This window comes from Dipodomys merriami, unplaced genomic scaffold, assembly GCF_024711535.1.
Source record: "Dipodomys merriami isolate MVZ:Mamm:240054 unplaced genomic scaffold, mDipMer1.0.p SCAF_1, whole genome shotgun sequence".
NCBI classification, from domain to species: Eukaryota; Metazoa; Chordata; class Mammalia; order Rodentia; family Heteromyidae; genus Dipodomys; species Dipodomys merriami.
In genome coordinates, this window is record NW_027202270.1 from 115,514,947 (window position 1) to 115,529,800 (window position 14,854).

General features: G+C 40.8%; 1 protein-coding gene across 9 annotated transcripts in view; it reads right to left on the minus strand.

Annotated features, from left to right (window-relative positions):
* The window catches only part of Trim9 (tripartite motif containing 9), a 115,220-nt gene that overhangs the window by 50,416 nt on the left and 49,950 nt on the right, over window positions 1-14,854 (minus strand). For all 9 annotated transcript variants that reach the window (XM_070028136.1, XM_070028127.1, XM_070028119.1 and 6 more), the window contains exons 2-3: window positions 5,199-5,294; window positions 2,194-2,316 (exon numbers count right to left, since the gene is read on the minus strand). In XM_070028136.1, the coding sequence (XP_069884237.1) occupies window positions 2,194-2,316; window positions 5,199-5,294 (219 nt within the window). The remainder of the gene's footprint in view (window positions 1-2,193; window positions 2,317-5,198; window positions 5,295-14,854) is intronic.

The following is a 14,854-nucleotide window of genomic DNA, read 5'->3' on the forward strand; positions in this document are numbered from 1 at the left end:
CTCTCTCTCTCTCTCTCTCTCTCTCTCTCTCTCTCTGTTCTATCCTAGCTCTCTCTCTGTTCGTTTCTAGCTCTCTCTCTGTTCTATTCTAGCTCTCTCTGCTACCTAGCTCTCTCTGTTCTATTCTAGCTCTCTCTGCTACCTAGCTCTCTCTGCTCTTTTCTAGCTCTTTCCTCTCTTTCCTCTCTTTCCCAGCTCTCTCTCATTCCCAGGCCTTTCCCAGCCACGTGGAGTGCCAACCTTGCCTGGTCCCAGCAGGTCTACTGAATAAACCTACCCCTTACATGAATACCACGTGCGTGGTGCAGTTCTTACTTGGTTACCTCTTTTTAAAAACCTGGTTCCCCCAGAGTTGACACCCAGACAACTCACAAAGGTAGGGGAGAGAGAGCTTTATCTTCCTATATTTCTCAGTCTGACTGGGGAAGGAAATAGCAGGTTTGCAAACATTAAATGGGTTTTGAGGAGCTACAGGTAAGGGAGGGTAGAGGAATCCAAGTGAAGGAGCTACATTGGGGCTTTGTTCACCCTTGGAGGGAACCATGAGGCTTTCCTAGGGAAAGAAAGGTGTTCCTGTTCCTGTTCCTTCCCTTCCCGCCTGCCTCTCTGCTCCTCCGGCCCCGCCCCACGTCAGTCCTATGGCTTGATGTCAGGTTCTGAGTGCCATTCCTGAGCTTTTGGGTTCTACCACTTGAGCCAAAGCTCTACCTCTGGCTGTTTGCTGGTTAATTAGAATAAGAGTCTCATGGACTTTCCTGCTCAGGCTGGCTTTGAACTGTGATCCTCAAATCTTGGCTTCCTGGGTAGCTAGGATTACAGGTGTGAGCCTCTAGTGCCTGGTTAAAAATGTGTTCTTTGTTTGTTTGTTTGTTTCTTTCTTTCTTTCTTTCTTTCTCTCTCTCTCTTTCTTTCTCTCTCTCTCTCTCTTTCTTTCTTTCTTTCTTTCTTTCTTTCTTTCTTTCTTTCTTTCTTTCTTTCTTTCTTTCTTTCGCTGGCTGGCTCTGTCTTCAAACCAGAGTTTTTTGGGGCTCTGAGTCCTAGGAAGAGAGTGAGACACATACTAATAATTGGCAGCTCTGCTGCTCAGGGCTCAGCATTGTCAGTCTTGCCACATCCTTTGCCTAAGTCTCATGTCCAGGTTAGTTACTTGTCTTATTTCTGGTAAATATAAATTAGGTACAGGCCCTGCTCAAAGAGTCTCTCGCATCAGCCTTTAGCTCCAAATTTTGTGAGCTGTGTTTATCTATATCTACAGTCTTAAAGCTCTTTTTGGTTTGCAAACTAGAACCCTATTCTTTAGAAAGGAGTTCTACAAGACAAGAGCCTGCTTCAGACCTGAAAGAAGCCATCTTACTGAGCCCCTGACTACACATTAGCTTCTCTGAGGTTGCAGCCATTCAGCGTTCCTATCAAACTTCCTAATACAAACTTTCTGACCAGCAGAGTCTTTGGTCAGACCCTACTTCTTATTCCACCCTAAAAGCTGGCCCACCGAGTACCCTGCACCTCACTAGACACTCCCTGAGACATGGACATGTGACTGCCCACTGCTGGTTTCCTTTCTGATCCTCTTTTTCAATCTACCAGCCCTGCCTCTCACAGCTCATTGCCTAACTCCAACGGAAACAGACAGGACATCAGATGTCTCCAGAATGACCAGCCCTGCCAATTGGACTCTAGAGTTTTAAGCAATCAATTTCATTTGTAGTAAGAACAGTCTATACTCTATTCAACTGCAAAGTTCAACTTAGAAGTTAAGCAAGTAGAGACCCTATTTATTTCCCTATCCAGAAATATATTTTGCCTATATGTGTCCACTTGGCCACCACAGCTAAAATTTCAAATCTCTTCCCTAGTGTTCAGCATCCCTTTATCTGCATTTAATGCTCAGCATGTTTTACAAACATACTATACAACTCATTTACCTTGCTTACGGTTTATCCCTTCTCACTGACTATAAGCCACATGAACACAGAGGTTTTGATTTACTTTCTTATTGCTCTGCACCCAGAGTGTATTCTGGCCCACTGGATAGGAAAATGAAGGAGTGAATGAAGGATGTGTCTGCTCCTTTCTGGACATGCCACGTGGCCATGGAGACTAGACTGTATCCTCCGACCCAGGGCAGGGAATTCTGCCAGCCTGTCACCTGCTGGCTCATCAGCTTTCTGCTGTCCCCACGGTCACACTCACCTTCAGCTTGTGTTCATGCTCTTTGTTGACACGGGCCAGCAGCTGAGCCTTTCTTCGATTGAGGGCATCAATGAGGGCGTCACACTGAGCCACCAGACAAGCCTCAAACTCCACACTGTTCTCCTATGTGACAAAGAATATTTGTCAGACACAAAGTTTTGGGAAAATTGGGGTAGCTAGAGAAACCAGGGCTCCCCTGACCAAACTACTGAAGGGGATGGACGGAAAGGAACTCTGTTCTCAAAACACATTGTGTTTTTAAAGTAACTGGATAAATTGTATTCTACAGTGGTAGTGTTTTGCTTTAAATGTAGATAGGAAAAGATAAGTATGTATTCTTTAAATTCAGTTTTGTCAAAGGAAAACTACCTCTGCAGTATGAGTTATGGTGAATGCAATAATGTTCTGGAGTCCAGAGTGAACACAGGTAAAAAATGACCTTCAGGAGGAGTGAGTATAGGAGAAACAATCCTTCTATGGAAGGAAATAGAAAAAGGATGGCAGTGACCTTTGATATTAAACAGTAATCCAATCACAATGGAAATGCCAAAGGTATAAGAATAATGAGTCAAAGTACTTTTGACTCTCACTAGGGATAGCAATAGTACAGAATAATGAATGTCTGTAGCAGGCATTACTATGTTGGAGAATTCAGCTACAAAGCAATAGCTTCTAGGGGAAAGTAAATTAGCTTCCCCATTATGTTTGAATTAAATGCGGGCTATAAATTTTTAACTTGACTTAAATCCATATATATCTTTCTTCAAGCAATTCTCTCAACAAATTACAGACATTTATTAGAGATAATCTTTTTAATAAGTTATATATGAGATTTTGATTCTTAAATCATAATCTTAAAAATAAAACCCCATGCAATTTATAGCACATAAAAGCTAAATACACTGACACCAGCACTTAAAAAACAGCACCCAATTGAGTAAACTATAAATCTGGGGGTGACTGGCAATAAAAGAACAATTTAGTCTATCAAATTTTATACCCAAAGTCATAAAAAAAACTGTAGCTCTTTATATAATGGTCCACAGATCTTTATTTGGCATTTTTTTCAAATATGCAGATCTGTGTACAAGGCACTAGTAATTGCTTGAGCAATGGCTCTTATAGATGCTAATTCTGGCTTTCATGGCAAGCATTTTTGAGTTGTTAGGAAAGACTCTTGGGAAACATTTAAGAGGTCTCTGTGGCCCAGTAGGGTAAAGGTGGTGGGTGGTGGGAGGGAGCCTTCCCCTTGAAAGCCTCTCTACTATTTTCTTGCAGAAAGAATGCTTTACTGAGATGGAGAGGCAAGGCTCAGGCAAGCCTGGAGCTGCACAGTTTATGCCAGCAAAAGCAAAGAAAGGACTGATTGATAAACTCCGCTGCTTCTGAAACACAGAAGGAAGTGTACAAATCTGTTAGGCTGTTAGGGAATCAAAAGTCTTAACATGGACATGCATGCCAAAAGAAAGGCATAGAAATCAGTGTATAATGCTTTCAAAGGCTGGCTTACATTTAAAAATCCATTTCTGCTTCGACGTGGGTTAAATATCAACTCAGAAAGCCCATTTACTGGAGGCCAGAGCTAAGGTTATTTCTCTGAGTCAAAACTCAAAACCCAAGAATGGTAAACAGTACAGAGGGTCATTATCTTAGTGTCCCATGAATTTTATGGTTTCCCCCTCTCAGCTATAGTGGAGAATTTATGGCTACTCAAATGCTGGCTGACCGGCTGGTCATTGTGTCCAGATAAAGCAATCTGAAACCACTGTTGCTACGGGATCATAGCTGGGTGATATCCAAATACCTAAGTAGAGGAGAAACATTACTATGGGACAGGAAGAAAGGGGAAGAAAGAAGGAAGAAAAATGTAAGAGAAGGGAAGCAAAAGAGAAAATGTGACCTGTTAATGTTAAAAATCATTACAAGGGGTTTGAGAAATCTATAGAGCTGTAAAAACTAAATAATACCTTGTATTCACAAAGGAGATACGCTTCTTTCTAAATACACAGTAGTAGAGTACGAGGATCCTGAGTGTGGAAGACAGGTACCACTTGAAAAATGAGGCTGTGTTTTTGGCTTGCTGGCCGAAGTCAACCATCTCCAGGATATCTGAGATGATGATGATGATGATGATGATGATGATGATGATGATGATGATGATGATGATGTGTGTGTGTGTGTGTGTGTGTATGTGTGTGTATGTGTGTGTGTGTGTGTGTGCATGGATAGAAGAGATCATATAATAGGTACATAGAAAATATTTTTGCTAAAAAGTGCTGACTCCTTACTTGGGCCTATGAAATAACTAAAAGCAGGACAAAAGCTTGGCATCTCTGTCTCCATTTTGTATCTGTATTCTTTTGAGCCATTCTTTCTGTAGTTACTTTGCAACTACCCTGGAATCCAGGAAGGACAAGAGTGGTTGATAGCATCTTTACAATGAAAGGAATAGCAGGGCCTGAGCATGGCAGACTAGACAACCCACAATAATTTGCTTAACATAACAAAATCACTCCCTTCAACTGAGGAGAGCAATAACAGCTGGAGAACCCCTTAAAATGATCAACCAGGTTACAGTTTGACCGTTAACTAATTATACATTTATAAAATTAATAAAAATAATGAATAGTTACATCCTTGCCCTATTTTTCTTTATTTAAACCAAGAGCTCATGTCTGTATGCTATAGATGAGCTGAAGGGCTTCTTTGCCTCTTCCCAAACCATGAAATAAATCTCACCACTACTCGTCTGTTTATTTAGTGTGTTGACTGGACCTGACATATGGAAACTCTGGAGTTAGGCCTGGGCCTAAAACTCATTTTAGTAGAGTAGAAATTAATCAACAGGAAATTTCTTGAACTATAGGAGAATATAAAGAAGAAAATAAAGGAGAAAAAATAAAGGAGAAATAAAGGAGGAAAAAAAACAAGTCCCCTCCTCCCACTACCCCATTAGGCACCAGCTGGCTGGGTTTGTTTCTGTCCATCTCAGGTGCTGCCTGTACCTGGATCTGCTGCACCATGTTGCGAAGCTGCACCAGAAACTCCTTGGCTTCTTTGGCCCTGTCGGACAATCCATTCAGTGCCTGGGAGAGCTGGTTCTGCAGAGAGAAAGAAGGAATCTATGGAGCTACAATCACACAAGGCTACATAGGGTTCTTTTCAGAGTGACAGGCCCCAAAACCTAGAGTCACCATCTTCCTGAGAACAATTGTCTGAGGTTGACCCATCAAGCCACACAATTTGTACTCTGGTACCAAGGGCACCCACCCCTTCCATGATCAGTCAAACATCTTCACCAATTGTTATCTCTCTAGTTTCCTCACCTTATTAATTAATTAAGCAATCATTTACTTAATGGATTACATAAAAGAAAAGGAATTAAAAAGAGTAATAGGGGGGCTGGGAAGGTGGCTCAGTAGTACAGTGCTTGCCTTGCATGCATGAGGGACTGGGTTCGAATCCTCAGCACCACATAAACAAAAAAAGCCGCAAGTGGCACTGTGGCTCAAGTGGTAGAGTGCTAGCCTTGAGGTGAAGAGCTGAAGAGCTGAGGGGCAGCGCCCAGAGTTCAGGCCCCATGACCAAAAAAGAAAAAAAAAAGAAAGAAAGAGTAATAGGGATGGTGAATATGATTAAAGGAAATCATTTGCATATGAGTGTCATGATGAAACCCTTTACTATCTCTAATTTAATACATACAAGAAATATGAGCAAATAAGACTTAAAAAATAAATACACCCCCAACAGTGACTTAGATGCTCTGATTGTTATTGATACTACCTACCCTAAAGGAGTAACTGGACTGGGGTTGAGATAGAAAGAATGAAGAGTGTCAAGGAAAGAATTCTTGCACTACTCCATCTTTCTGGGACACACTTCTGCTGAGGAAGCAATGTGTCCAGGTAAGCACTTGCTTCACCAGAGTCACTGCTGGGCAGCCATAGCTGAACAATGGGATCTGGATTCGTCTGCGGGGTGCTGGAGTGGCTGGAAAAGTGTTTGCTTCTCTGCAATGTGACTGGTGTGGTCTTTCTCCTTTGATTCCTGCCTTTGTGATACATTGTGATGGAAGAGCAAGGGTGAAGGAATGGGGAGAGAAAGAGCTTGGGTTCTAGCATTTCTGGGCACCTAAACCAGCATCTGAAACCTCTCCCTCCTAGGCTTCTTGTTATGTGAGAAGACCAAATTCCTATTTAAGTCCCTGTGCTGGACTTTTCCATTACTTGTAGCTGTTAGTATTGCACTTGATACAAAATTCCATTTGTATCAACCTGGGAAAATCCTTCTGTTCCTCATAGAGCAGTGATGGAATCCCTTTTCTATAACACTATCTGTGAAAAAGTAAACCCAACTATCTTCCTTATTAACCAATCTCCAAATTGCTTCTCTTGGTCCTGTAAATACTGTGTTGTTGTTGTTGTTTTGGTGGTGGTGGAGGCTTGAACTCTGGGCCTGGGCATTGTCCCTTAGCTCTTCTGCTCAAGGCTAGTGTGCTACCACTTGAGCCACAGCACCACTTACAGTTTTCTGAATGGTTTATTGGAGATAAGAGTCTCACGGACTTTCCTGCCCAGGCTGGCTTTGAACCACAATCCTCAGATCTCAGCCTCCTGAGTAGCTAGGATTACAGGCGTGAGCCACTGGGGCATAGCTTTCCTGTAAATACTTTTATATTCACCTCATTGAATACAAAGTTGGAGCCAGGCACCAGTAGCTCACACAGGAGACTGAGCTCTGATGATGGAGGTCCTAAGACAACCTAGGCAGAAAAACCCATGAGACTCCATTTTCAATTAAATAGCAAAAGCTGGGCTGGAGGTGTGAGTCACATGGTAGAGAACCAGCACAGCAAGCAAGAGGAACAAAGCTTGAGGTACTGAGTTCGAGCCCTCAAAATGGCTAGTAGTAGTAATAATAATAACAATAAAAGGTTGGGCACGGACTCTCTTTTAAAATATGCATGTCAAATGCTGGGTGGTAGCAACATGTGCTAGAATGAGATAAGACAGACTTTGATGGGGCTCAAATTCTGACCCTGTCTCTTATTAAATAGGGTCCTAATAAGTTACCTCAACCTGAATTATTCCAGTGAGAAACCATTGGAATAATAATACTTTATTGTGAAGGTTGAATTAATCTGTGTAAAAGCTTCTGCTAATAAAGGGGAGTTGATTAAGGTACTACTCTGAACTCATAAATGCTGCAGTTACAGGCTGTTCAATCTTCCAGACATAGTTTTACCTCCTATAAAAAATGAGAAGAACAATACTATTCATGGATGCTGTGGGCATTGAGATACTATATCAAAAGCCCAGAGGCATGAGGGTGTACAGTGCATCAGGCACTTAATAAATGTTGCCTGGCATTAATTTCTTCCAGTTTTCTTCATTCTTTCTCGCATAAACACATGCAGACTAGATGGCTTTGAAGAATAGATTCTGAGGACAATTGTGCTTTGCTCTATGTATCAAGGCTCCAGGAGGGTAGAGCTACACAGCTCAGTAAGAAAAAGCACACAGTGAGCCTATAGTTTCAAAAGGAGTTACAGTTCTTTATTCCTAGGTTTCAGCAATACCATCATTTGGGTAAATGTTTCTCCACAAGAACTATTAACAGGAGATAAAGATGGAAAAAAAAAGACTTATTTGGAAGGGTAGTAACAAAATGAGAAACATTTTAAAGAAGGATTTATTTTTCATTGTCACTCTTAGAACTCATGTCTGTTTATTTTTATCCAAATGGATAAAAGTGTGTGGGGATATCACATTTTACTTCCACTTAATATTGTAACCTATGCCTTTGTAATGAAACAGAAATTTGGGTACAGAAATTAAAATCATTTGGCTATTTAGAAATGAATTGAACTGATTTCTTACATTTCTGATCTTGCAAATAACTGTGTGTATATAATGTACATTAGACTGGACACTTAAAAAATTATTGACCATGTGAGAATATATTCTTGAAAAAAATTAGTAGGAGACAAAGAAAGCTGGCTTCATAGAGGACTTTACAGGCAAAGCAATAAGTAAACTGAAAAACTGAATTCTTTGGATGTACTTTCAGGCTATTCTGGGATTTGATAAAACAACTGCATTATAAGATAAAGATCTAGAAATTGCTCTCCTAAGCTTTGTCTACTTGTGGAAATGGAGCAGGAGACAATGAAAACTCCTGGAAATCTATTTATCACTAGAAAATGTCCTTGTTTGTAAGGATTTATAGGTACATTACTTTTATAGAATGATTTTTACCATATTTATAAACTATATCTGATGTGGAAGGACATTATTATTGATTGATCTTGTTTCTTACAAACATTTATATTCCTACTCTGGGCTCACAGAGCCATTCTATATTCAGGACAGAAAGCAGCCCTGCAAATTCACCATAAAAGCCTAGAGATGCAGATACATGGTAAGTGTTTTCATCTCAGCATCTTTAGCTGTCTACACAGTCATTAGAGGGAGAAAGTGATAGTTTTCAAAACTGTTCATAATGCCTAAGCAGTGGCATCCATATTTCTTGGACATGTGTGTTATAATTTACTGAAAAGCTATATGAAAGGAAACAAGAGTGGGAAGAGATGCAGCCGCAGAAGCCCTGACAGATTTCCAATCAAGTAGTTCTCAGCTCAGAGCATGCTCAGAATAACCAAATTCTCCCAAGATGATAGCAAATTGTTCAAGCTTGAAGGAGAGAAACAAAGAACCCAGCATCCTTCTTTCCTTACTTGCCTCTCTCTTGTACTCCTGAGCTAAGCCTGGCTCCCTGAACCTCACGAAGGCCTGATGTTATGTGTGAGATCAGGAGTTTAACCTGGAAGGTATTGTGGAGGTTTTGGAATCTATTTCTTCCACTCAGTAAAGGGAAAAGGGAATTCATCCCCTGCTGGTCAGTTTTGCATGCCTCTAGTGAGCCACTGAGAATGCAAAGTGAGGGGGCAGTGCCCTTCTCTACTGTAAATGGTATTCATTTGTCATTTCCTGCTCAATTTACTACTAAAATTGGACAAAGCTTTGTGACTGTCTAGGATCTAAAGTTACAGGATTGACACAGGTCAAAAAGCACCAACCAAATGATAGGTACAGAACAGATGAGACAGAAAATACACAACAGCAACTTGATAACCCTGAAAATGACCCCGCTTCTTCCTCAGCACAAGGCACCTTTTGGGTCTCCAGCTAAGCACACACTGTTGAGATGCTATGAGCATTGATGGGCCTAGGTACTAAGGCAGGCACTGAATACAGGAGTACAGCAGCTATGGATGCAATGGATTCTAAAGGAAAGCCCAGGAAGAATACTAATTATTTTTTCTTCAGAGATTCTGAGTACATAGATACTAATTACATATGTATTCTAGACACAACAAAGTAAAAGTAAAAAAATAATAGTTCTAATACATATAAATGTATATATATATATATATATATATATATATATATATATATATATATTTTTTTTTTTTTTTTCTTCTGTTGGTCATGGGGCCTGAACTCTGTCCTGGGCACTGTCCCTCAGCTCTCCAGCTCAAGGTGAGCGCTCTACCACTTGAGCCACAGTGCCAGTTCCAGTTTTCTGGTGGTTAATTGGAGATAAGAGTCTCACAGACTTTCCTGCCTGGGCTGGCTTTGAACCACGATCCTCAGATCTCAGACTCCTGAGTAGCTAGGATTACAGGTGTGAGCCACCAGTGCCCGCTATATTGGTCTTGGTTTTTTTTTTTTTTTTATGAGTCAGGATACTGGTGGGAGCTTCAAATGGATACCCTACTTATAATGTCCTCTTGTTCCTCATCATTATACCTGTGTACACAAACATAATAAACACCTATACCAAAAGCTAATGTACAGTGTCATTGACTCCCACTTCTGCAGCAATTGAAATCCAAATATGCCATTTTACTTTTTTATTTTTTGTGCCAGCCATGGGGCTTGAAATCAGGGCCTAGGTGTCCCTGAGTTTAATTTTCTCAAGGCTAGAGTTTTACCACTTGAGCAATACCTCCACTTCTGGCTTTTTGATAGTTAATTGGAGATAAGAGTCTCATGGGCTTTCCTGCCGGGGCTAGCTTTGAATCTTGATCCTCAGCCTACTGAGTAGCTAGGATTATAGGATTATAACTCTATTTTACTTATTTTTAAGTCATAAAGTCTTTTTAGAAATTCATTATTCTATCAGATATTAGCCACTGAATTAAAGAAATACTAACGTGGCATAGAATTACAAGGAAAAACTTTAAAGTCAGAAGCACTTGGATTTAAATGCTAGCATTTTGCTAGTTGCATGATCATGGACATATTGCCTAACTATTGGACACAAGTGCTCTATCTGAATCCCTCTTTCAAAGGCAAGTATCTTCCCCTCTGCTGGGAATATTAGCTGTCGATAGATTATACTAGGGATTGCTCTTAATTTGCCTCCTTCTACAGGTGTCTCATGGAGTGATAGGCTAGGGCCCACTTTCTTCTATTGGAAGGCAATGCTGAAGGATTATCCCAGCAACAGAACTCCCCTTAAATTAAATAAGGTCACACTGTAGGTCAACTTCAGCCACTGCTCAGCCATTGTTTCATTTTCCTGTAGGTGAATTTACCAATAACACTAAACAAAAATGCATCCTTACACAATGGTCTATGTTCAAGGAATCCCCTCTAAAAGACTAAGGTTCAGGTTTCTCATCTGCAACATGGGGATAACAGCAGTAACTGTACCATAGGATTATGATCAGCACTATATGAAATCATGTATAGGAAGTTGTACACAATGTCAGGCATATTATAAGAATTCAGTATCTATTATTATTTTATAAGAATGATAGTACAGTATACATTATTGAAACACTTGGAACCACATTTCTTTTTTTTTATTTGGAACCACATTTCTTGATTTGGGGTTTAGTCCATTCCAATTATTAAAACATTGATATAGGTTTTAGTACTGTTTACAAATATTTGCTCCTTCTCCATTTTTGTCTTATGACTTTCAATGTAGAGTCCTATAACACTGCCACCTTTGGTCATGTGACTTTTGTTTAAAAAGACACAGTGATTTTCTGTCAGATATTTTGCTCTTCCTCTTTTTCATACAAATCACTAAGTAGTGTGTTAACAAAATCAGCCCTCATAAAACCAAAAGCAAAACAAATTTTGGTCTGTCACATTTGCCACTTTCTATAGTGTAAATATATAGTTGGTTTTAGGCTATCAACGTGACATAGATTTGACAAGAGATGTTGCCTTTGAAGTTGTATAATCTAGCTCCATATACTATTAGGTGTATTTCAAAGAGTGGCTATGGATTTCAGAACTAAATGACATGAGGAACCTAACTCAAGAAAGCCTCCTATTATGTAACATGAACAAGAAATAAACTTTTGTTTGGTAAGCCACTGAGATGTTGGGGATTATTCATTATTGCAGCAGAACTAACTTGTAAAGATAGCAATTGTGATTTCTTCTTCATGCCTTAGTAATTTAAACAATCCTTGTAGAACATGACCATTGAACACAATAGTTTGTGATAGGAAAACAATAATAAAGGAAATAGAGCCAGGTGCCAGTGGCTCACACCTGTAATCCTAGCTACTCAAGAGGCTGAGATCTGAGGATCAAATCCAGCCGGGCCAGGAAAGTCCATGAGACTCTTTTTCTTTTTTAATTTTTTATTGTGAAAATACTGTACAGAGGGGTTACAATTACATGGGCAAGATAATGATTACATTTCTTATCAAGCATAGTAGCCTCCTCCTTTGTTTCCCCTTCTCATCCAATCCTCCCCCCACTCCCCCACCCAAGCCTCCTCCCCCCCCTACCAAAGTTGTACGTCTCATCGTTGCAATGGGTCCACCTGTATCCCTATTTAAACGATTTGTTTTTTCCCTTCCCCTCCACAAATTATAACAACATCAAATACAGTGAAAGCAGGGGTTATACCGTGGGGGAAGGACATACAAAGCAACAAAGAAATAATCTTATAAATGTGTTAGAAACAGTCGCATGAAAGAAAAAAACATTTGAATACATATCTTAGGGTTCATTTCCCTAACATCAACTTATCTGATCTTTTCTGCTTGACTCAGACATATACTAGTTATTGCAAATAAGGGAAACTATGGGACCTATGTTTCTTTGGGCCTGGCTTACTTCACTTAATATAATTTTTTCCAGGGGCTGGGAAGGTGGCTCAGTGGTAGAGCACTTGCCTTGCATGCATGAGGCCCTGGGTTCGATTCCTCAGCATCACATAAACAAAAAGAAAAAAGCCAGAAGTGGTGCTGTGGCTCAAGTGGTAGAGCACTAGTCTTGAGCTAAAGAGCTGAGGGACAGCACCCAGGCCCAGAGGTCAGGCTCCACAACCGGACCCCCCCCCAAAAAAATATATATATATATATAATTTTTTCCAAGTCTTTCCATTTCCTAACAAATGGGGCAATGTCATTCTTTCTGATGGAGGCATAGAATTCCATTGTGTAAATATACCACATTTCCATGAGACTCTTTTTTTTTTTTTTTGTGGGACTCTTATCTCCAATTAACCACCAGAGAACTAGAAGTGCGCTGTGGCTCAAGTGGTAGAGTGTTATCCTTGAGCAGAAGACTCAGGGACAGTGCCCAGGCCCAGAATTCAAGCCCCACGACTGACAGAAAGAGAGAGAGAAAAAGAGAGAGAGAGAGAGAGAGAGGTTTCTACCCTCAGAAACTACCATTGCTTTGAAAAGACTACCATTCTGAAATGTAATGATAGATACTTAAAAAGTCTCTCTCACAGGGCATGATGGTACATAATTGTAGCCCTTGGGAAGTAGAGGCATAAGGAAGAAGGCCAGTTTGGGCTACATAGCAAGTTGAGCTACATAGGGAGATGCACTCTAAACAAACCAAGGGTTGGGGATATAACTCAGTATAGAACACTTTCCATAGCATGAATAAGGCCCTGGGTTTGATTCTCAGCACCTCAAAAATTAAAGTACAAGTTCTCTTTAATACAACAGCAGTCTAGGATATTCTAACAATCAACCACAGACTAGAGACATGAAGCCTTTTCTATCTCTGAAGGTAAATGAAATGTATCTGTTTTCCCAATAAGATACAGACAGTTCTGGTCAGAAGTTGAACCTCAGAGCTGCACATTGACAAGGCATGTTTTTCCTGCAATAAGACAGAAGAAGCCACTTTTGGCCTCAAGGCACAGCAATAAAGAAGCCCTTGCCTCCCCCAGTGTTTGGAGTTTCTTAAGTGAAAATTGATTGGCTGGGTCTCCATGGCTTTGGCTTAGAGTGCTGGGAGCTGTGAAAGAATTCGTGCAGTGACAGTTGTCACTAAGGGCATGAAACTTTAATAAAGCAGCAAGGACGCAGGCTGTGAGGTCATCGCCATTCTACCCCATGCTCTACTGAGAGCATAACCCTGATATTTTGACTCTGATGTGTGTGTTGTTAGGCAGTTTCTAAGAATGTACATCTGAGGATGAAAAATACCTTTGCTAAGACCATGTGTAAATATTGGATTCTGCAACCAGAGACAGACTACAGAATAGGCTGCCTTTCTAGACATACTATGTGGTACTGAGGGACCGAATCCAGGGCTGCATGCATGGTAGGCAAGCAGTCTACAACTAGGCCACATTCCAGTCTACCTTCCCTTTTTAGAGGGCCTTAACTAACAGGCTCTCAGTGCTTCTCCAGAAAGCTGTGTTCTCTATTGGACCCTCTGGCTGCCTTCTTGTCTACTTTGGACCTCCATTGTTCTCACAGGTGATATAGTATTCTGATGTCTGATATTGCCAGCAATGATTTTTTTTGGGGGGGGTCTGGTCGTGGGGCCTGAACTCTGGGTCTGGGCGCTGTCCCTCAGCTCTTCAGCTCAAGGCTAGCGCTCTACCACTTGAGCCACAGCACCACTTCTGGCCTTTTTCTTTTTGCTTATGTGGTGCTGAGGAATCGAACCCAGGGCCTCAGGCATGCAAGGCAAGCGCTCTACCACTGAGCCACCTTCCCAGTCCCCCAGCAATGATTTTGAGATAAACTAACAGAGATCCATGACTTTTCAGTTCCCTTGACACAACACAGCAATTCTCATGTAAGCGCTTTTTACTAATTAAAAACATGTGATTAGAAATATACATGGTTAAGTGAGAAAATCATTGAAATACTTTCCACATAGAAAAGCTTTCACTGTGTTATCTTTTCTGTACCAGTCCTGGGGCTAAAATCAAGGCCTGGACACTGTCCCAGACTAGTATTTTACCACTTGAGCCAAAGCGCCACTTCTGGCTTTTTCTGTTGATGTGGTACTGAGGAATCCAACCCAGGACTTCATGCAGGCTAGGCAATCATTCTATCACTAAGCCAACATGCCAGCCCCACTGGAGACTCATGTGTTAAGTGCTGACAGGATAAATTCACTCCTCAAGTCTCCAGTGAGATCTCAATGGTTAGTAAGGGTAAGACGTATTTCATAAACACTTTTCTGACCCCTTATTTCAAAAGCAGAACATGTTTGTTTCAGGAAAACCAGGTAATTAAAAAGACTTAGAGGGGCTGGGAAGGTGGCTCAGTGGTAGAATGCTTGCCTTGCATGCATGAGGCCCTGGGTTCGATTCCTCAGCACCACATAAGCAAAAAAAAAGCGCCAAAAGTGGTACTGTGGCTCAA